Here is a 24,806-nt window from a genome sequence, read left to right as displayed (position 1 = left end):
TCTGGGCATTTACAATGCCCCCTGCAACAGAAAAAAAACCCTCTCATTTGGGACTGAGGTTTCTGGGACAGCAGTGGGTAACGTTGTGCATTGTCTTTCCCCCACTTGACTGGACAAGCCATGAGTGAGAGAGGTCTCATGTCTGTATCAATCTGAACAGTGTGCTGTGTCACACCCTCCGTCCCGCCCTTCAGTAGGCGCGCGACAACACCGCTCTTGAGTATGCGCGCTCAACCCCCCCCCCCCTCCCCGCTTTACAGTACGCGCGCAACAACACCGCTTTTCAGTACGCGCACGACAACACAGCTGATCAGTACGCGCGCGGCAACACAGCTGATCAGTACGCGCGCGGCAACACAGCTGATCAGTACGCGCGCGGCAACACAGCTGATCAGTACACGTGCGGCGACAACACCCGCTTCAGGTTCGATCATTTCCAGCTCTTTTTGATGCCCGCTTCTAGCAGCACACTCCATTTCCGCATTACTGGATCTGTAGCGACAACAGACCGCAAGGGATGATGGCCACCCCTGGGCTGATGGGAATTGTATTTTTCGCTACCTCCCATTCGCTTCATTCGCCTGAGCAAATTTTCTCAGAAGACCTATAGTTTTACCGAGTCATGCGACTACGGTAATATCGAAAAAAATTAATATTGCGGTATGACGGTATTTACAATACCGTTACATCCCTAATATTGATATATATATATATATATATATATGTGTGTATGTATGTGTATATATAATTATTTTTTACCTTATTTGTAATCATTACCCCAACACTCTCCTCATAACCTTTCTTTACCGTTTTCTTCATTTCTCCTTTTCATGCATGTTCTCAGTGCACTTTATCTGATAAAATATTACCTCAACACTATACTACAGTACTCATTCATTCATCCATTCATTCATTTTTCTTCTTTACTCCCCTTCCTACAGTACTAAAAGCCCATTTATTTACAATGTTCTTCATTCCTCCTCTTCATGCATGCTCTCAGTGGACATTATTTGTAGTGCATCACCCCAACACAGTCCTCACAACCTTTGTATACCGCTGCCTTTATTTCTCCTCTTCATGTATGCTTGCAGTACATCTATAAGAGCCAGAGCAGCTCCGTCGACCATGATGGCGACTCCTGCAGCGATAAAAGCCACAGGGACGGCTGCTAAAGCCACAGCGGCGTTAGCCACGGCTCCAGCAACAGCTCCTGCTCCTCCAATGGCTCCTCCGAGCAGACCTGCTCCCACAAACACTGCTTTCTGAGTCCTGGTCATCGACGAGAAACGGATGCTCTTCTGAGTGTCCATCAGCAGCTCATTACTGGAACACTCTTCTTCATTCTCCAGCAGTACACTGACCTGAGATCTGTTTTCTTCATCTGTGTTGTTGAGGACATGAGAGCCACCTTGTTCAGCTTGTGCTAGAGCAGGCATCTCAATGCATATCTCCATTTCTTTCTTCGGTTCTTCTTCATTTATTGGCGTATCACACACTTCTGGAGTGTCGATGATGGAGATCATTCGATCGCTCACCTCTTGCTGGTGTTTCTGGCATTTCTCGTTCACAGATTCATCAGTGGATTTTTCGTCAAACACTTTTTCTCCTGGGATGGTGTTTTCTGATGAGCTCTTCCCAGCTCCGCTTTCAACCACCATTACAATCTTGAGGTCTGACATGTCTTGAGGAGATAAAACACAGACGGAGACTCAGTTAAATGTGTAGATGGTAGAATAAGAAACCAAATAGATGACAACTTTATAACAGGTGACTTGATCTTTGACCTGGCACTTTTAAATCAGAATTAGGAGTCGTTTACGATGTTTTCAGCCCAAAAACGGGAAACTTTTTAACACGTTTTGCTTGTTTGGAAGTTTTTGTTTTCTTTGAAGGGATCGCTGGGTATCACAGTGTCTTAGGGAACCCTGGGTATCACAGTTGAAGTCAGAAGTATTAGCGCCCTTTTGATTTTTTTCTTTTTTTCTTTTTTTAATATTTCCCAAATGATGTCTAACAGGGAAAGGAAATTTTCACAGTATGTCTGATAATAATTTTTCTTCTGGAGAAAGTCTTATTTGTTTTATTTCGGCTAGAATAAAAGCAGTTATTAATTTAAAAAAAAAACAATTTTGGGACAAAATTATTAGCCCTTTTAAGCTATATATTTTTTGATAATCTACAGAACAAACCATCATTCAGGTGCGGATTGGCTAATCAGGGAGGACCAGGAGAATTCCCGATGGGCCGGTCTGATTTTTAGCTGCGAGGGCTGGTGTCCGTAGCTGCTTGCACTCTCAGCAGTCACACTTTTTTCATCTATTTGTTTATTTGACCATATCTTTACTCTTTTTATTCATTACTTTGCCACAGCGCCGCTCTTTTTATTTATTTTCTTGCAGCCTCATGTGCAAAATGCAGCCTGCAGGTTAACTAACGTTAATGATGATGATGTAATGTAACTATCGACCCCAAACAGCGGCACCTTAGTGAATATAAGAATTCGAATAATTAATAGTAATGAATAATACACCTGCTCAATGAAAATCAAATGATTCACTACATTAATAAATCTGACATAACTTGATCAGAAATCTTAAAAGGAGAAAAAGATTGAGCCATCAAAAGAAAGTAGTGTTGTGTCTTACGGGTCACAAGTCATTACTTATTTTTTATCATCACATTCATGGCGCCATTGTGGTCCAGTGGTACACACATTGCATTTCGACACCGCGTACCCGTGTTCGAACCTCACCTGTAAAATTGTTATTATTTTTTTTTTTTTTATTGTAAAGACATATAATACTGTTAGGGTTGTTGAACACTTACATTTCTAAAGCAGCTCTTTTCTTGAAAAAGACATGATAGTGAAATTAGAAACTGAATTGGAATCAGTTGTGAACTAATCAGCGATCACTATATGGCGAATAAATCCCGCCTTCTAGTACAGAAGCCAATCAGAGATTGCTTTATGGCGAATAAATCCCGCCTTCTAGTACAGAAGCCAATCGGCAATCGCTGTATGGTGAATAAATCCTGCCTTCTAGTACAGAAGCCAATCAGCGATTGCTATATGGCGAATAAATCCCGCCTTCTAGTACAGAAGCCAATCAGCGGTCGCTATATGGTGAATAAAGCCCAATGAGTCCCACTCCGGCCCTGCCATCATTATACAATAACTTGCCTAATTACACTAACCTGCCTAGTTCACTTAATTAACCTACTTAAGCCTTTAAATGTCACTTTAAGCTGTATAGAAGTGTCTTGAAAAATATCAACTAAAATATTGTTTACTGTCATCATGACAAAGATAAAATAAATCAGTTATTAGAAATAGGTTTCTAAAACTATTATGCTTAGAAATGTGCTGAAACAATCTTCCCTTCATTAAACAGAATATGGGGAAAAAAATAAACAGGGGCGCTAATTGTTACCACGACTGGGGTGGAGTGACAGGAGACAACAGGAGGTAAGATCCAATATGCAGTTTTATTCAAAGTCAGGCAAGCAGTGGTCATCAGGTGCAAACGGGTATATGAAGGCAGTCCAGAATCGTAAACGTTAAACAGGCAATAGGTCTAAAGGCAGGCGGCTAAACAGGATAACAAGGAAAGCAAAGCTAGGGTCTAAACACAGATAACCAAGACAGGGAGAAACGCTTCGTAATGTCACACTGGGAAAACAAGACTCGGCAACCTGGAAGCGTGAATGAGTGGCTTATGAAAGGGATGAAATCAGTCTGTGAACAAGGTCCAGCTGGTGCTTGCAATCAGGATATATGAATGAGCAGACGTGCGTGTTTGGGAGCAGTGCATGTATGAATGTGTAGTCCTGGGGAATGCGGAAATGTAGTCCTGAGAGTTCATGTGAGAAAACCAGCGATCTCTGGAAAGCGATCGCTGGTTGTGTGACAGCTAATAAGTCAGGGGGGCTAATAATTCTGACTTCAATTGTATATATTGGGTATTATATGCCTTGACTTAATGCTTCTATGAAATATGTAAAACCATGCTGCCATTGTTTTCTATGATGTCTGGCGCTCTATTTGTTTTGTTGGAATATCAAGCTAATTCCATGCGTGTTCAAAAAGAAAAGGTCTGGAGAGGGTTTTCTTCAATGCCAAAAATATTAGTCATTTATTAGATGCTAATGAATAATTCGATGACAGAGCTATGGGTTACGTTACCCCAATGCAATACAAGAATTACATTCAAGAGGTTCGCAACTAACATACATTTCCTGACTCCAGCATATATTTACACAACTGATATTAACAGGTGGAGTTTGGTTTAACGCAGGAATGGGCAAACTTGATCCTCGAGGGCCGGTGTCTCTGCAGAGTTTTGTTCCAACAATAGTCAAACACACCTGAACAAACTAATCAGTGTCTTCAAGATCACTTGAACTCTATAGGGAGGTCTGTTTGAATAGGGTTGGAGCTAAACTGTGCAGGACACCGGCCCTCCAGGACCGAGATTGCCCACCCCTGGGTTAACGCCACTTATCAGTCATTCTGCAGTCCTTTGGCTCTTGTACCCCAGACATACTTCCTCTTTCTGCAAACCTTCTCTGCATACCAGAACTGAACAGTTACCTGCATCTTTAATACATTTCACATCTTCTACAAGCATCATGACAACTTAAAAAAGTTTCTTAAACATGTGAAAGTGTTCCTCTTTTTCATCGAAGTTGTTTGCAATACCTATTCATGCACAGAATTTATAATGTAGTGAAGTGTGTAAACATTTAGCTGCGATTTTGCGACTCTGCCTTTGGACGTCTCTGAGGCAAAACAGCTGCATGAACGCTAAAGCTTTAAATAAAAGCGAAACCAAGAAAATCCTGACAACAACTATGTTCACAAATACAGGCACAGCCGTTTAGAGGCCGTTACTAGTTCATTTGCCAGTATTTTGGAATGCATGTGTGAATGGTGTTTTTACTGCAAAAAGTCTAGAACATTCTTGCTTGTGTGAAGCGCTTTGTTGAATTTACCCATAGTCGCTCTGGAAAATGTTTTGAATATTTACTGGTCTCACTGTGTGAAAGGGGCTATGGTCACAAGTGGGCGGGGCTTTCTTCCTCTGATGACATGTGCAAAGGGAGAATGACAATCAAAGTGTTTCTGCAGACTGATTTGATCAAGTCTGATGTAAACAATAGAATCAATACATGTTTATTATTAGAAGCTGGTTACACTGCTGACACACAACTGTGTTTAAAAGCGATTTATGCCTAATAGCACTCTTTTAATGCTCCTGCTGAACCACAATTCAATCAGATTTTTAGATGAACATTTTCTTTTAGCTATTTCAGAGAACACTATCAGATTTGCTGACGTCTGTATTTCCTAAAAGACTTTATGTAAGTACATATTGTGAATATTCCACCTTCCTCTGTATAATGGAGAAACCGAAGGTAAGATTATACCAATCTAAATTATTTTGGTTTGCTTTGTTTACTCCACCACATGATCATTTGAGTCAGTTTAATTTCCTGTTCAGCAAGCGTATCGATAAATTCGGTATTTTGAGCAGGTGATCTGTCTAAAGTGTGCATTTTGTGCTTGAATAGGTGCATTGTTTTATTATATGATTGATGAAAATAAAAGAAATGCATGCCAAAAAAAATGAAAGCAGTTCTTGAACAGGAGCATTTAACATTCCTAACATTACTCTCTTTTTTCTTTTACCTAACATTAATCATTATGGCTTTTTTTTTTTTTTTTTTTTTAATCAAGTCGTGATGTGTAATTACAGTAGCTCTGGCTTTCTTTGTAATTATAGTTCATTTTGTTTATGAACTGAAATGGTGAATAATGTGCTGTGATCCTGAACTCTTTGTTCTGTAAATATAATGATGCATACCATTCCAATGCTGCAAAGGTGTTGAACAAGTTTACAGTTTTACATTTTTATAATAGTCGCACGCCCAGAGATAAAGTGTAATTATTCACTGTTTTGGAGATAATCAAAATAATTCAAACTGAACACACAAAACTCGCCTTTTTTTTCTTTTTGTTCCGTCCTCAACATAGTTTATTTCAATTATAACTTTATCCACTTTGTATTATAAATTAAAACATGCACATTTTAGGAGACTCCATTACTCAATTAAATTGAGGCAACAAACTCACTTAATTAATTTAGTTCAGTCATATTATTAGGGTTTTCAGTGAACCCAGCTTTTTTTAAAGTATCATATTTTCGTGCACAAATTCTTCCCTAAAAAATACTTTGGTTATAATTGGTAAGTTATTAATTAATTACTGATTAATTGCTTATTACAATTATTGAAATTGTATTTAAATTACTTTAATAATTACTTTCTTTTTTATTTTTTTATTTTAATTAAAATTATTATTTTTTTAAATTTAAATACTTTTTCTATCTGATTAAAAAGTTATTAAATTATTTGACTACATTAAATACATATAAATCTCCCATATGCGTTCTTTAAATCTGTATTGCTCTCCTTTTAGCTTCGTTTATAAATGTCAAGTAAAGTTAAACATTTCCGAATGACCTGAAGGATTTCTGTTGACATATTAACATGCTCAAATTCGTCCCTAAACATACTTCAGTTATAATCAGTAAGTTACTTACAAAAAAGTTATTAAAATTGTATTTAACTTACTTTTCTGATGCCTTTTTTCTGATCAATTTGAATTAAATATTTCTTTATTTTTCAATTGATTAGAATCCATTTTTAAATCTGATTAATAAACAATTTAATTACTTGACTGCATAAAAGACATGTAAATCCCCCATGTGCATTCTTTTAATGTGGATTGCTTGCCTTTTAGCTTTGTTTAAAAATGTCATATTTAAAAAAAGTTAAACATGTTGGAATGACCAGAAGGAATCGTGTTGAACCCAGCATTTTTGACACATCATATTTACATGCTCAAACTCTTTCCTAAAAATGTTGGTTATAATCGTTATTACTTAATTACTGATTACAATGATTGAATTTGAATTTAAATTACTTTACTAATACTTTAAATTTTGATTAATTTTAAATAAAATATTTCTTTATTTTTTTTTAATAATAATTACAATACTTTTTTCTGTGTGATTAGTAAGTCGTTTATTTAATTGATTACATAAAATACATATAAACATCAACATTTGCATTATTTAAATGGGAATTGCTTCCCTTTATCTTAGTTATAAAATGTCTTCAGAAGTCGCATTCCTTAATTTTTTTTTTGTTCCTTTAGACTTTTATTTTGTTGTTGTTTTATCAAATTAAATTTTCTAGTCAGCTAAACTCAAACAGAAATTAAATAAAGAAACACATTTGTTATCATAACTTTGTCATTTCAGGGTGTTTTTCTTACAGTACAGCACAAAAAACAGATCCAAATATATTATATATTTTTAATAAGTGATATTTTAGTGTTTGTAAAAAAATAATAATAATAAAAATAAAAAACCGTTTTTTTTTTCTTTTTTTTTAAACTTACCTTTATATTCTGCTGCCTTTCTGCTGGATATTTCCATCCTTCAGTGTCTACCTGAATCATTAACAAGAGAAACTGTATAAGACTCTTTCATGCTATTGAAAAATTCCACACCCACCCATTGGCTGAGATGTTTGACACCTGACTCTCAACCTATGTGCTGTGGTTTGAACTAGCTGCAATTATTTGCATTTTTTGTTTATACCTCAGAAGGGAAATAGTTTCTCTTTAAGCATCTTATGTTAAAAAAATATTTACATTTACACTCGCTTCTTTCATACACGCAAGTTTAGTCATCATTGATAGTCAAAGCATTTGAGGATGTCAGTTTTTGTTTAATTTTCAGTTCTTTTCTTTTTTGTTATGTTGTTTTTGTTTGATTTTTCATTAATAATGTAACTTAATATAATGTTTATGTTGAGGATTTAAAAAAAGGGAACTATTTGAAATACATTTTTGGAACCCAATTTCATCCAACGTTAAGACTTTTACAAAACTATTGCATGTTAATTTTATTAATTTATTTTATTTCATCATTCATTCATTCATTCATTTATTTTCTTTTCGGCTTCGTCACTTCATTAATCTGTGGTCGCCACAGTGAAATGAACTGCCAATTTATCCAGCATATGTTTTACACAGCGAATGTCCCTCTCAATCACACTCAGTCACACTCATACACTACAATTTACTGGGGAAAACCCACACCTACATGGGAAGAACATGCAAACTCCACACAGAAAAGCCAACTGACCCAGGCTTCATTTATTTCCTTATTTATTTAATAATTATTTTATAATGCCCTTGTTTTGTCTCGTTTGCCATGTACATCTTGCTTTATTTTTTAATTTTTGTGCCAGCTAGTTCCATAACATGCTTGTAAATGTTATTCAACTCAAGGTCAATTCAAGTTGAACTTGTATAATGTGCCCTTCATCTTTTATGAGCCTTCTACAAACACTCTGATCAATGTTAGATGGGTGGGGTGGGAGGCAGGGCTTTGAGTTCCTTTTATTCACTGTGATAGAGTACTTCCAAGAGAACTTTGATAAATGGTCCATCTCTTTCTTCAGAGGACTTAAGTGGTACAGTATGTATGAATATTTTTTTTGATAAAAATAAAAACAGAGGGTAAAAAAAAAAATGAAAGCTTCTTCTTTTTAAAAATATGTGCATTTGAGTAATGGGTCACTCTTTATTTTGATGATCTGTTTGTTGAATTAAGTTACATTGCATCTACATGCCAACTAATTGTCTTAGATTATGAGTAGACTGTTAGGTTGGGGTTAGTGTAAGTTGACATGTACTTGCAAAGGGTCTTATAGTCAGTAAATGTCTGTTGATGGAGCAGAATCTGCAGATATTAAGCAGACAGTCTACTAATACTCAAATGGACCATCAAAATAAAGAGTAACAGAATAATAATATGAAGACACATATTGAGGACACAATTGTACAATAATGACGCAATTATTGTGAAACTTCAAAGTATTTTTAAGAGTTTAACAGAGCAAGAATGATTTTACAGTCTTTTTTTTTCTTCTGGAGAATGCTTATTTCTTTTAGATTGGCTGGAGTTTATTTTAAGATTTATTTTTGGCCTTTTTTCCTTTATTATGTAGATAGGACAGAAATGAGGCAGGAAGCAAAGTAGGAGAGTGAGAGGAGGTGGGGATGAAAAGGTCCTCGAGCCGGGATTCGAACTCAGGATGCCCTAAAGTGCTACTGCACCATATGTCAGTGCGCTAACCACTAGGCTCTTGCACCGATTTTATATATATATATATATATATATATATATATATATATATATATATATATATATATATATATATATATATATATATATATATATATATATATATATATATATATATATATATATAATTATTTATTTATTTATTTTTTTTTTTTAAATTTATTTATTTATTTTTTTTTTTGGATTGGCTACCACTGTTGAGTAATAATTATTTAACCAAACTATGTAATTTCTTAAATTGCACTTTAAACTGAATGCTAGCATCTAAAAGGAGTAGTAAAGCATTATGTTCTGTCATCAAAGGGACAAAATAATTTAATGATTAAAAAGTAATTATAACAAAAAGAATTCTCTAAATTAAACAGCACTTGGAAAAAAAAAAAAAAAAAAATATATATATATATATATATATATATATATATATATATATATATATATATATATATATATATATATATATATATTTTTTTTTTTTTTTTTTTTTTTTTTTTTTTTGCGAAATGCGAAAAAAATGTATGTGTGTATCAATTGATGCATCAAAACATTAATTTATATTTCGAGGACTTTGTTTTTTACTTCCTTTGTTCCAGAAGATTTTGCAAATTTATTGCATTTATTAATTCATTATTAGTTTATTTTTCTGCCAAAAAGTTTACATCTAGCAGTGCTTTTTAAAACTGCTCCTGCATCAGCGTTAAACAAATTAGTTCATTCATTCATTCACTTTTAAACTTATCATATTAATTATTCCCTTATGTATCAGGGGTCACCACAGCGGAATGAATTGCCAACTATTCCAGCATATGTTTTACACAACAGATGCCCTTCCAGCCAAAGTACTGTGAAACACCCATACACACTCAATCACGCACACATACACAACGGCCAATTTAGTTCATCAACTCCCCTATAGCGCTGTGTTTGGGAAACCGGAGCGCCTGGAGGAAACCAACACCAACACAGGGAGAACATGCAAACTCCACACCAATGCTAACTAACCCAGCCGGGACTCGAACCAGTGACTTTCTTGCAGCGAGTTGACTGCCGTGTGAGCCACCATGACACCTTAATTTTATTTAGCTAATTATTTTATTTATCAGATGTTTGTGCTTGAAATTCTTCAAAATTTCCACAATCGGGTCTCTCAGAACACTTCGACTTAGGTTTCGGTTTCTGTTTTAGCTGATCTCTGCCTTGATTAGTAAGTTTTCTAGAAGCCACAGTTAGCTCGTCCGGCAGGTTTGCATGATTTATTGCAACGGCTGGCCTCAGTCATTTGCACATCATAACACACTGCTGTCTTTCATCTTATGTGGAGTTATCGAGTTCATCTTCGGCACTGAGCATGTGCAGAAAATCCATACAGTAAAGTACATCAAACACAGTGCGTCTGCCAAAACTGAACACCTAGCAATTAAACACACCTGAACCAGCTAATCGAGCTTTTTCAATGTATACTAGAAACTTCCAGGGGGTGTGTTAAAGGAAGTTGGATCTAAACTATGCAGGACTCCGGCCCTCCAGGACCGAGTTTGGACACCCGTGGGCTACTACAACCAGTCTGAGGGCTGCCACCATGGCAAGTTATACGAATGCATTTCATTGCTGGAAATTTTAAAATAATTTCATCCTGAAATTATCCGATATACAGAATAACAGTTGTTAAAATGCTTTCAACACCAAAGGTTTCAATGTCAAACCTGAAGCATCTGCAAATATGTAACTTAGCCTTTCTTTATTTCATAAAAGCAAATGGTTTTTTGTGGTTATCATTGGTGTACAGAAAGAAAAACAGACCCTTTCATTTCTAATTATATATTACGACTCACAAAGTTATCGATTTGTGTAATTCAGGACACCGACAGACTCCTCTGACCAAAGCAATTTTATCACATTAACAGTGTTGGGCTGTCGTGTCGCTACAAGTAGTCACGCTACTAGCTTAACTACATTTCTCAGTAGAGTGATGGTCGCGTCACTACTTCATAAATCAAATAGCTTTTCAGAAGCAAATCTATTTTATTAGTCAAGTACCAACCAATCATTGTGTTGACACAAGAAACTTGCTTGTTAAAAGGTCACTCTGAGAGAGAAGGTACTATATATATATATATATATATATATATATATATATATATATATATATATATATATATATATATATAGTTTACTGTAGTAAAGGCTGATGTATACTATTGTAAGGATTATTAGTTCATGATAGTTAATAATAATACTACATTATGTAGTGTAATTCATTAATGAAGAGTTGTAAATGTACATACAGTTGAAGTAAGAATTATTAGCCCCCATTTGTATTATTATTATTATTATTTGAAATATTTCCCAAATGATGTTTAACAGAGCAAGGAAATTTTCACAGTATGTCTGATAATATTTTTTTCTTCTGGAGAAAGTCTAATTTGTTTTGATTTGGCTAGAATAAAAGCAGCTTTTAATTTTTAAAGCAACATTTTATTATTGGCCCCTTTAAGCTATATATTATTTTCGATAGTCTGCAGAAGAAACCATCGTAGAATAATTTGCCTAATTACCCTAACCTGCCTAGTTAACCTAATTATCCTAGTTAAGCCTTTAAATGTCACTTTAAGCTTTATAGAAGTGTCTTGAACAATATCTAGTCTAATATTATTTACTGTCATCATGACAAAGAGAAAATAAATCAGTTATTAGAGATGAGTTACTAAACTATTATGTTTAGAAATTATTTGAAAAAATCTTCTCTCCGTTGAACAGAAATTTGGGGAAAAAAAATAAACGGGGGCTAATATTCAGACTTCAACTGTATGTATATATATATATATATATATATATATATATATATATATATATATATATATATATATATATATATACAGTTGTAGTCAGAATTATTAGTCCCCTTCAAATTTTTTTCTTTTTTTTTTTTATATTTTCCAAATTATGTGTAACAGAGCAAGGAAACTTTCACTATGTGTCTGATAATATTTTTTCTTCTGGAAAAAGTTTTATTTGTTTTCTTTCGGCCAGAATAAAAGCCGCTATTAATTTTTTAAACATCATTTTAGGGACAAAATTATTAGCCCCTTTAAGCTATATTTTTTTTCTCGATAATCTACAGAACAAACCATCATTATACAATAACTTGTCCAATTACCCTAACTTGCCTAGTTACCCTAATAAATCTAGTTAAGCCTTTAAATGTCACTTTAAGATGTATAGAAGTGTCTTGAAAAATATCTAGTCTAATATTATTTACTGTCATCATGACAAAGATAAAATAAATCAGTTATTAAAAATTAGATATTAAAATTATTATGTTTAGAAATGTGTTGAACAAATCTTCTCTTCGTTAAACAGAAATTGGGCAAAAAATTAACAAGCGGTCTAAAAATTCAGGGGGGCTAATAATTCTGACTTCAGCTGTATATATATATATATATATATGTGTTTGTGTGTGTGTGTGTGTGTGTGTGTGCGTGTGTGTGTCTGTGTGTGTGTGTGTGTGTGTGTGTGTGTGTGTGTGTGTGTGTGTGTGTGTGTGTGTGTGTGTGTGTGTGTGTGTGTAATGAAATGATCATTCCTAAATATTTCCCTTTACTATACCTTAGAATTTTAAATGTGTGGTTTTATTGGATTTCTTGTTTTTGCTGTTATATAAATTCTGCCTCATGAGTTTCACTGACAGTTTTGTTCACTAAATTATGATAGACTAGATATAAGTTGCTTCGATTTAAAAATAAAAATTGCAAAAACAGCTCAGATGTATTATTTATTGCAAATGCCACAAGTCACCCTGCACAACTAACATTCAGATTTTGTAACAGTAAACTACTCCTTTGTCATGAGGTCTGGTTTTGTGGTGGCTGTACTTTAAAATTAAATTGATATTAATTCTAGTGATGAGAGGTTTTGAGACTCTAACAGTAAACAGAGCTACTGTAAGCTCACACCTGCTAAATTTCCATTAGAAACTTAAAAGTAATCAAAAAGTAATCCGATGTAATCAGTTACTTTACTTTTATAAAGTAATCGAAAAGGTTTGCTTCTTATTTCATTTTAAATAGGTGTTAGGTCCCATGTGGGACCTGTTTGTATGTGTGTTTTTTGTGATTTGCAGAGCCTGCATGGTGATTGCAGATTGGTGGGTGGGTCATCCCACCTGAGACTCATCGTGTGTGGTTTATAAGGAGTCCGGCATTCTGTCTGGAGAAGCTCGATTAGCCGGACGTCTCTGCTTAGAGCATTTGATTCATTTTAGCTTGTGTTTGGATCATGAGCTCAATACACTTCCATACACATTCTTTTCACTACTGACTTTAATCTATACTAACTTTGATTGCTTTAAACGCTTTTGTTAATTATGCGTTTTGTTAATAAATCATTTCTCTTTTCAATTTATCTGGTCCGTATTGTCTTTCTAATGTTGCAACTTTGAGCCGGTTGTAACAATAGGGTAATCTAAAATTTGGATGATCTCAAATTTCTCTCACGAGTGCCATTCATGCCTGCTGTTCTCACATAAATCTATCAAAGGATGCTGTCGACTGACTGACTGACTGATCCCCTACCCTGCCCCTTCCCTAAACCCAGCCGACAGTGTTTTCAAAAGCACCGATTGAGCTGATCACCCACTTCCCTAATCCATATGACAGTTTTTTCAAAAGCAATCCAGAAAAACTTGATCCTTCTCAGGTTTTACCGCATTCTCACCCTGTTTATTTATTTATTTTTTTTGCCTTTAATTTTTTTTACCTGTTTTTTGGAACTGTTCTTCATCAGACTCGAACCCTGTCATCTCTGTCAACTTTTCTATCTGTCTCAAGTCTGCCAACGTACACGGCAAGCTACCAGGCAAACTGGTAACAGCAGGAAAGCCATCCATACGGAGGAAATAGGTCAGCTATTAAGCGTGAAAAGGAACTGCGTCAAAGCGCCTGGTAGCGTTCGTTTTAAAGACGAACGGCAGCCATACGTACTTCTGGCTACATAATTCGTGATCTCCAGAAATGCATACATGGCCACGTTTTCAGAATGAGCCTTTGTTGATTTTATAAAAGCAACGAGCCCAATGTGTCTTATAGTGAGTTTATAAAGGTGGTCTAGCTTTTATAAGCTCACTGAATACCGTGGCTTTGCAGGGCTTATTGCTTTATTTTACATGGAGGTAATTTCAGGATCACATCATCATTCCTTTCCCACTAGTATCTGGGTTTCACCTGTCATTTGTTCAATACAAGCACAAAAAAGGTGAGTAAATAAGAAAAAGCCTCTGTCACTTTTCTCTTACACCTGGATTTAGGCTGCCAGGTTAAAATCATAATCAATCATCAGAACAGCTGTATTGTCTTCCTGCTGCTGTGGGTGTGAGGGAGTCTTTGAGTTCATGCAGAAGTGAAAGCGCAGAACAGAAATCTATCTGATTTGCATGTAAACCATAATTATGCTGTTTTCTGCGCTATCCATAGTCAAGAATGTTTTCAAATAAAGTAAACTCTGCGCATTTGAGTTGTTTTATTCATATTTAACCTGGGGAATTATCACATTATTTCATTTTATGACATGTTCAGAATCAAAGAGTAACAGTAGCACGGTTAATAGAGTTCATTTCTCTTCACTGATATTTAATAGCTGAATTATTGTTAATAATATCCTGTTTAGATGCTTTCTGGAAGCAGCACAGGAATGCAATCTGATACAAGCCTGATTTCACGAGAAAACGTAAGTATTTTACATTTTGCCAGTTTAGTGGCTAATTCATATGAATTCGTACGAGTTCAGTCGTACAAAATTGAATGATTTAAAAAAGGAGGCGTGGCACCTAACCCCACCCCTAATCCCAGCCGTCATTTGGGGATGAGCAAATCGTACTAAAATGTATGAATTAGATTGTACGATTCCATACGAATTAGCCACTAAATCAAAAAGTTACGAATTGCCGTTAGATTGTGTTGCTTATACTCTAAACTGTAGTCATTTTTTTGCAATTCAATCTTACGTTTTTCCAACATAGCCTCATTCTGAAAATGTAGACCTATATACATTTCTGGAGATCGTGAATTTTTATCAGTCGTTTGGTCAGTCAGTCGACTGCGGCCTCTGGTGTATTTACGTGAGAACAGCAGGCATGAATGGTACTCGCTAGAGAAATTTGTGACCTAAAAAAGCATACACAGCTTCCCCTGGTGGATTCGCGAAAACAAAAACTGCAAAAAACGTAGCTCCTGGGACGTATTTGGCGCTCTCCAGAAATGTATACAGGGGTACGTATCAATGACGAGTCCGAGTTGGCTATTTCTTTAAAAACATTATGTAGATTTGTTGTTTAGTTACTTTTTAACGAAAGTAATGTGTTGCGTTACTTTTGCATTGCTTTATTTTGTCTGGACTAAGCTTGTTTGTAATGAGAAGTACAGGTGAAGTCAGAATTATTAGCACCCCTTTGAATTTTATTTATTATTATTTTTTATTTCCCAAATGATGTTTAAAAATGGAAAAAAGGAAAAAAAAGGAAATTTTCACAGTATCTGATAATATTTTTTCTTCTGAAGAAAGTCTTGTTGGCTTTATTTTGGCTAAAGTAAAAGTGGTTTTAAATTTTTTTTTAAAGGAATTTTAAGGTAATTTCAACTTCAACTAAATTTATATTTTCTATAGGAAATTTTTACAATGTTAGAGTTGTGTACTGTATATAGGTTAGTTTAGTCAGTGCTGAAGCAAAATAATAGCCAAAATTTGTATTTATTCATTCATTCATTTTCTTTTCGGCTTAGTCCCTTTATTAGTCAGGGGTCACCACAGTAGAATTAACCGGCAACTTAACCAGCATATGTTTTACGCAGCAGATGCCATTCCAGCTGCAACAGATCACTGGGTACCAAAATTTGTACATTAGGGGAAATTTGAAAAAGAGAAGAAAAAATCAAGAGAAACACATAATATAAAACAAAAAAAACATATTATTTTTCTATTTCTAAAGATGTTTGGCATTTAAAAATTATGAGATAGTTGGACTAAAAACCATAACAAAAAAAAATCATTAATTTCCTTATTGTAAATTACAAGCTGAATAAAAAAATAAAATAAGCAGAAACTGCAAACTGATTTACAGATAAAAGTCTCAGATAAAATCTGAAGCAATTAATCTGTCAAGATCCCGGAAGAGGAGGATGAAAACACAGCATTTTCAGCATATTACAAAACAAGACAGACTAGCTCTAACTGAGTTGTTTACTAACAGTAAATGTTGTTGTTTTTACTGTCACCATTCTGGAGTGTTTGTTTCAGATGCAATCTTGACTCCAACAATTGCAGGAATTCAGGAAAATTTAAAGTGGAGTGGTAGCATTATACAAAGAGTTTAATAAAGATTTCTCTCAGCTCAGTCCCTTTATTCATCAGGGTTCGCCACAGTGGAATGAACCGCCAACTTATCCAGCATATGTTTTACACAGTGGATGCCCTTCCAGCTGCAACCCTGCACTCATTCACACACACATACACACTTAGCCAATTTGGTGCATCAATTCCCCTATAGCGCCATGTGTTTGGACTTGTGGGGGAAACCAGAGCACTCGGAGGAATCCCACGCCAACACATGAAGAACATGCAAACTCCACACAGAAATGCCAACTGACCGAGCTGAGACTCTAACCAGCGACGTTCACAGTGCTAACCACTGCCTCATATTTAATTCATTCATTCATTAATTTTCTTTTTGGCTTTGTCCCTTTATTAATCTGGGGTCCACAGCAGAATGAACTGCCAACTTATCTAGCACGTTTTTTACGCAGAGGATGCCCTTCCAGCCGCAATTATTTTAAAAACTGTACAAAACTCACGCACACACACACACCCTGCTGATTCGAGCCAGCTCAGTTGGCGTTTCGGTGTGGAGTTTGCATGTTCTCCCTGCCTTGCGTGGGTTTCCTCCGGGAGCTCCGGTTTCCCCCACAGCCCAAAGACATGTGGTACAGGTGAATTGGGTAGGCTAAATTGTCTGTAATGTATGAGTGTGTGTGTGTGTAAATGTGTTGCGGCTGGAAGTGCATCCGCTGCGTAAAAACATGCTGGATAAGTTGGCGGTTCATTCAGCTGTGGTGATCCCATATTAATAAAAGGACTGAGCCGACAAGAAAATAAATAAATGAATGAATGAATAAAATAAATAAACAAAGAGTGATAAAAAATGTTAAAGGCAAACAAATAAGGAAGAGTTTACGTCTCCCTGGGGGAAATACTTCAAGGTAAAGGCGTGGGAGTCTGCTCCTGTATACTCTGAATATTTCAAAGCTCATAAATCTCTTCACAATCCACAGACAGGCACCAGTAATTTATGAGCAAATCCTAATTAAAGGATTGTTCACACAATACTGTAAATTGTCATCCTTTTCGTTTCAAACATTTGAGTGTCTTTCCTCCGCTGAGCGCAAAAGAAGATATTTTGAAAAATGTTGCAAACCTGTAACCACTGACTTCCTTTGTTTTGTTTTGCTTTGTTTTTTTCTGCTATGAAAAACCTCTAACTACTCTTAAAAACAAATAGTTTGTAGATAAAGCAATACTTCAGTTGTCATAAAAAAATCAGTCACAAAGTATGAAAGCACAATTATTAAGCACATTATAAATGTGAAATGAAGAATACAGCATTTGTAGCTGCAGTTATAAACCGCTTGCTAACAATTGTTAATGTAGAGTTAATGCTTAACAGATAATAAATTCACTAGATGCTAATGTTTAGTAAATGATTCATACACTCACAAAAATTATATATATATATATATATATATATATATATATATATATATATATATATATATATATATATATATATATATATATATATATATTTTTTTTTTTTTTTTTTTTTTTTTTTTTTTTTTTTTTTTTGCTCTTCAATCTACTCTATTTAAAATGAGATGAAACAACATGATTCATGATTTCATTAGGACTACTTAATTTTTCGTGTTCAATCCACATAAATTTGCTAAAGGGGTCAAGTTAACTTAACTGATTTGTGTTGGGACAACATGAATGAATCGTGTGGAACCCTGCATTTTTGTAGTTATTACACTCTCAAAAAAAAAAGTGAGCTGTCACTGGGGTGGTACCTTTTCAAAAGGTACACATTTGTACTTGATGTGTCCATATTTGTACCTCAAAAATATATCAATAGTTCCTACAAATTTTAAGAGGAACACTTTTGTACTTTTTAGGTACTAATATGTAATACCTCTTGAGGTATTAATATGGACCATTTAGGTACAAATATGTACCTTTTTTAAAGTGAGTATTTCTGAGAGTGTATAAAGTGTTAACTACAGTTTTTATCTTCAAATTTTCACACAGTACCTTTGTAATCACTTAAGAGTTAATTTACTTAATTTTGAAATAGAAATAGAGTTATTCAAAAGTATTGTAACGAGATATGCACATTGTTTGATTAGTTTTACAACAGTAAAATGTCTGCATGGACACTGCATATGCAGGACTGTTGCCAGCTCACGTGCATTGTGGAAAGCAAACAACAAAAGGTGCAGATATCAATAATGAAACTGTATTTATCAGAAAATGCTGACCAAATGATTATTAAAAATGCCTTAATGTTTAGTTTACAATACATATAGTTCTGTTTTACCAGTTGTGCTATATTATAGAACTTAATAAATAATGTTTATTAGTTTCTTTATGCTTTTAAATGATAATTCCTGTTTTAATGTGGGAATTATTCATAAAATTTAGGTGTAATCATCGACTCCACACTCTCTTTTCAGTCTTACATTAAGGGCCCTATCATACACCCGGCGCAGTGTGGCGCAAGGCGTGGCGCAATAGTCTTTTGCTAGTTTCAGCTTGGCGTAAGAGTCGTTTTGATGCGTTGTGCTACGCTGTTTAAATAGCAAATGCATTAGCGCTCATATGTGCGCCCATAGGCGTCCTGTTCTAAAAAGGAAGGCGTTCTGAGGCGGACCGCTGGCGCGTTGCTATTTTGAGAGACTATAATAGATTTTTCAATAGACCAAAACAAACCCGGTCTAAACTCCAGCGCAGAGTTGCGCCTCACTTACACACTGCTTAATACACACAAGAGAGCAATAGGCAAATATCCTTACATATGAAAAAAAATTAAATATTAAGGATATATATAGGATATAATAAGAATAGATATAAGATATAAATATAAAGGATTAAAATATTACAAAACATATTATTTTCTAGCCTATATAAATATGAAAAATCACTGCTTTTATGTCTTCTTCATCTCGGGAGGCCTTTTCAGTTCATTCATAACAATTTGCTTTTGTATAATGTTATTATTATTAGCAGTATTATTTAATATATCCATATTACATTGTTTTATTAAAAACAAGCTTAGATTTGCCCACCTGTCAGGTTTTAGACCATATGGGGCATGGCAGGTGTATTTGGAAATAACTCAGTATTTTGACGACACTTGGTTATAATTGTTCATTTACTCATTTGCTGGAAATTAGAACTGAATTTAGAAATAGTTTTGAAACAAATCTTTGCGCTTAACAAACAAAATGAATTATTTATAAGCTAACTGATGTCTGTGCGTAAAGGTTTCCCTATCCAAGAGCGAAAGTGAAAGTGATCCATTATCTCTCATTCTCACGCAGTAGATGCTCTGTTTAACAGTTTTCTGTTAAAAAACTGTTAACTGTTTGCTTGTGAAATGCTCATTTTTTCCACTTAGACTTACTATGCGGCCTGTAAATAGCGAATGCGCTCTTGGCGCGACGCAGCTGGCTCTTAAAGGGAATGGGAGATGAGATTCTGATTGGTTTATTCTCAAAACACACCTATAACTCATTAAGAAAATAAACTCAACCCTTTTAGATTATGCGCTGAAGCGCAAGGCAGATTTCCCGTCCTTAAATTAGCAAAAACGCATCCTGACACGCCCTGAAAGCGTTTGCGCCCTGCGTTTTGCGCTTTGCGCATGGACCGTCAAAATAGAGCCTCTTAATCTTTAATGTTGATAAAACTTACTTACTTGCTAATCAGAAGCAGAATCAAAAAGAGCAAACAGCTGATAAACAGAAACTACAGCTGATTTACAGTCACCGTCTTAGATAAAATCTGATGCAGATATTCTGTCTGGAGGATGATGATAACGCAGCATTTCCAGCATATTACAAAACAAGACCGACTAGCTCTGAGTTTAATTACAGTTGTTAACATTGCTGTTGGTCGTCCATTGTGAAGATCAGTGTTTGTTTCAGTCAGAATGTTGACTTTACAAGGAAACTGCAGATATCAGGCAGGCAGACAGACAGACGCCCCTCACATGATGAAAATGTGTGTCTTTTGTGCAGTGAATTTGATGCTCGAATGAAGCGACTGAACTCAAAATGTCCAAGCGTTCAATTTAGTTCAGATAACCAAATGTCACTTTAGGGCAAGTCATTTCACTCGGCGGCCATCTTTGAAATGCCTCTCGGGCAATATGCTCAGGCATTCTGTTTGAGTGGGGCAACATCAAATTCTCCAAAACTGCTTGCCAAGCTTACGATTACATTATATGTACAGAGCGATCTCTGATTGGCTTCTGTACTAGAAGGCGGGCTTTATTCGCCATATAGCGATCGCTGATTGGCTTCTGTACTAGAAGGCGGGCTTTATTCGCCATATAGCGATCTCTGATTGGCTTCTGTACTAGAAGGCGGGCTTTATTCGCCATATAGCGATCGCTGATTGGCTTCTGTACTAGAAGGCGGGCTTTATTCGCCATATAGCGATCTCTGATTGGCTTCTGTACTAGAAGGCGGGCTTTATTCGCCATATAGCGATCTCTGATTGGCTTCTGTACTAGAAGGCGGGCTTTATTCGCCATATAGCGATCGCTGTTTGGCTTTTGTACTAGAAGGTGGGCTTTATTCGCCATATAGCGATCGCTGATTGGCTTCTGTACTAGAAGGCGGGCTTTATTCGCCATATAGCGATCTCTGATTGGCTTCTGTACTAGAAGGCGGGCTTTATTCGCCATATAGCGATCGCTGATTGGCTTCTGTACTAGAAGGCGGGCTTTATTCGCCATATAGCGATCTCTGATTGGCTTCTGTACTAGAAGGCGGGCTTTATTCGCCATATAGCAATCTCTGATTGGCTTCTGTACTAGAAGGCGGGCTTTATTCGCCATATAGCAATCTCTGATTGGCTTCTGTACTAGAAGACGAGGCTTCATTCGCCATATAGCGATCGCTGTTTGGCTTTTGTACTAGAAGGTGGGCTTTATTCGCCATATAGCGATCGCTGATTGGCTTCTGTACTAGAAGGCGGGCTTTATTCGCCATATAGCGATCGCTGATTGGCTTCTGTACTAGAAGGCGGGCTTTATTCGCCATATAGCGATCGCTGATTGGCTTCTGTACTAGAAGGCGAGGCTTCATTCGCCATATAGCGATCGCTGATTGGCTTCTGTACTAGAAGGCGGGCTTTATTCGCCATATAGCGATCGCTGATTGGCTTCTGTACTAGAAGGCGAGGCTTCATTCGCCATATAGCGATCGCTGTTTGGCTTTTGTACTAGAAGGCGGGCTTTATTCGCCATATAGCGATCTTTGATTGGCTTCTGTACTAGAAGGCGAGGCTTCATTCGCCATATAGCGATCGCTGTTTGGCTTTTGTACTAGAAGGCGGGCTTTATTCGCCATATAGCGATCGCTGATTGGCTTTTGTACTAGGAGGTGGGCTTTATTTGCCACATAGCGATTGCTGATTCAGCGCTACCAGCGCTACCAAGGCAACCAATCAATAGCTTGCGCTACGCATCGTTGCAATGTGCAGTTACATTTTTTGAGAGGTGCACGTCAGCGACGGCCATGGCGTAGGGCTATGCATCAACGTCGTAGCAGACCCGTGCGCATGACGCAGAAGTATAAATCAGCCTTAAGCATACTGCCAAATTAGTTCAAATGTGCTTTAAGGACGACAGAGGGAATGTTTTGGAGTGGCCATCACAAAGCCCTGATCTCAATCCTATATAAAATTTGTGGGCAGAGTTGAAGAAACTTGTGTAAGCAAGACCTTCAAATCTGACTCAGTCACACCAATTCTGTCAGGAGGAATGGGCCAAAATTCCAACAAACTATTGTGAGGAGCTTGTGGAAGGACCAAAACATTTGACTAAAGTTATGCAGTTTGAAAGCAAAGCTAAAAAAAAATAAAAATAAAATAAGGAAATTTGTGTAAACTTTTCACTGTCTAGAAGTTAATTAAAAATTCTCTCATTAATCTGGCATTTAGCAAATGTTAATTATTTTGGTAATCCTAACACATCTAAAATAAAAACATTTAGCATGATTTACCATCAGACATTTTTTATTTTATTTTAATTGTAATGTTCCTTTTTTTTATGGAGTGTAAGTAAACTTCTGGTTTCAACTGTATAACACCAACCCAGACAATATAGCACTGCAAACTATTAGAAATGTTCATTTAAGTCACTTTTGACAACTTCTCAAGGTAAAAGGTTTTTGAGGAATGATCAAGCTCCCATAATGCAATTTAAAAGCATAAATAAAAAGGAAAAATAAAAACATTAATCACAAAATAGAAAAAAAACTGCTAATTTACTGATATATTTTACAGTGCAGTTTATTAGCTCTACAGCTAATACACTATTGAAATCTGAAACTATTTTAATAGGTGGACTTTTTAAATTAAACGATGGATGAAACTTAAATAAGGTCACGCATAAACTGCAGAAACATTAAAGCAACTAGTTTGATGATCAGCTTCAGGTAAATATCAAATATGTGTTGTGTTTGTTTGATAGTAAAGATATTCGTGTGAATCGCTGCGTTTAACATTCTCAACATGTTGTATTCATTGAGAAAGCAATCATCTTGTGACAGGTTGCTGTTGTGTATTGAAGTCGGAAAATGTAATAACAGTTGTTTCGACAGTGGTCGTCATCTATTTGCCACCCAAACTGAAATGCTGAATAACGTGCTTGGCGTTCTCATAAATCACTAAACTGAAATACCGTTCCAAAGAGCTTTCAGTTTAATTTAATAGTCACACACCCAAATATAAATCCTTTAAGCACAATTACTTTGATATATCTTATACTGTGAAAAATGATATGATTATGATATGACATTTAAAGGCTAGGTTAATTAGGTTAACAGGTTAGGGTAATTAGGCAAGGTATTGATTTTTATATAATAAAAAAAAAATGCTTTCAAACAAGATTATTTTGTTTACCCTACTGTCAAATTATTTCACTTATTTTTTTATCTCAAAATTGTATGTATATAAAACAAAATTGTCTACTGTCTTTAATCATTTTTATACAAATGAAAACCAAGAAAAATGAAATAAATGTATTAAATAAATATGTAAAATAAATAAATTACGATTATTTTTGCTTTATTATATTTATTTCCCCTTGTTTTAAGAAAAAACTCACATAATAATGTTTTTATTATTTATTTATTAAGAAAAAAGGAAACGTTTCATGTAGAAATAAGGTAAAGTAACAAAAAAATGAAATAAATGTTATAAACGTAAACAATATATATATTAACAGTTTTAAAATATTGGTAAATTATAGTTATTTAGCTTTTTTATTATTTATTCTTCGTTTTGAGGAAAAACTCATTTAATGATTATCATTTAATTTCAATTTATCTAGCAAAACTAGTAATTAAAATGTTTGAAAAAATATTCAAAAATACAATTATTTTGGTTTATAATTATTTAAATTATTCAACTTAATCGTTTATTTAAGTATTTAGCAAAAAAAGTGGAAATATTTCATTTAAAGTAAGTTGAACTAACATAAAAACAATATTTCCAGCTTTTTTATCATATCTTTTTTTTTCATTCAAGTATATTATATTCAAAATAAGTGGTATTATACTAGCTGTATTCAGTGTTTTGTTTTTGTTGTTGATGTTAAGTGTTTGTTTGTGAGTGTTTTATTCTTACCTGTATATTCTGATCTGCTGTTGATTTCAGTGTCTCTCCATCTGAATCATTGAGAAACCATAAAACTACAGTCTAAACCACCCCGGACACCCATTGGCTGGTTGTGTGGGATATACTGTGGGTTTGCAGTGGCTCCATGTTACTTGCATTTTTTTATTCTTTATCTCAGATGGGAAACAGTTTGATCATCTTTATCTTGTCACACTGCTGAGTTATTTAAACCCAATTTGGTCCAATTCATTTATTTTAAAAAATAACCCAGCAGATAGTTGGTATGACACACAGAATTTGTAAGAGCGATAATATTATTTAATAAATTGTCAAGCTATAAAATAATATTACAACATTCAGCACTTTGCATCCATACAGCTTTGAGAATTATTAATAAAGTCAAACCGTTTGTAGATGTCAGCTTGTGTTTATTTTTATGATTTAATTTCTTCTGCTGTTGTTTTTCATTATAAATTATGTATCAAAACATTGTGTTTATATTAACTTAATTGCTTATTTATATATTTATTTATTTATTTATTTGTTTGTTTAGTTATTTATTTATTTATTTATTTAATTATTTGTTTATTTATTTATTTATTTATTTGGTCTGTTTGTTAGCTTATTTATTTATTTATT

At 34.9% G+C, this 24,806-nt stretch overlaps 1 protein-coding gene across 1 annotated transcript; it reads right to left on the bottom strand.

Annotated features, from left to right (window-relative positions):
* Positions 1 to 829: 829 nt before the first annotated feature.
* LOC141375161 (uncharacterized) lies at positions 830 to 24,286 on the bottom strand. Its single transcript, XM_087238324.1, has 3 exons — positions 24,177 to 24,286; positions 7,466 to 7,516; positions 830 to 1,681 (listed from the first exon to the last, which is right to left on the bottom strand). Exons 2-3 carry the CDS (start codon positions 7,500 to 7,502, stop codon positions 1,038 to 1,040), a joined length of 681 nt encoding a protein of 226 aa, XP_087094450.1. The 5' UTR covers positions 7,503 to 7,516; positions 24,177 to 24,286; the 3' UTR covers positions 830 to 1,037.
* Between the last annotated feature and the right edge of the window lie 520 nt (positions 24,287 to 24,806).

The sequence above is a fragment of the Danio rerio genome, chromosome 1 (assembly GCF_052040795.2).
Source record: "Danio rerio strain M-AB ecotype USA chromosome 1, GRCz13ab, whole genome shotgun sequence".
Lineage (NCBI taxonomy): Eukaryota > Metazoa > Chordata > Actinopteri > Cypriniformes > Danionidae > Danio > Danio rerio.
The sequence above is the reverse complement of the archived record's forward strand: the minus strand, read 5'-3'. Positions and strand labels throughout refer to the sequence as shown.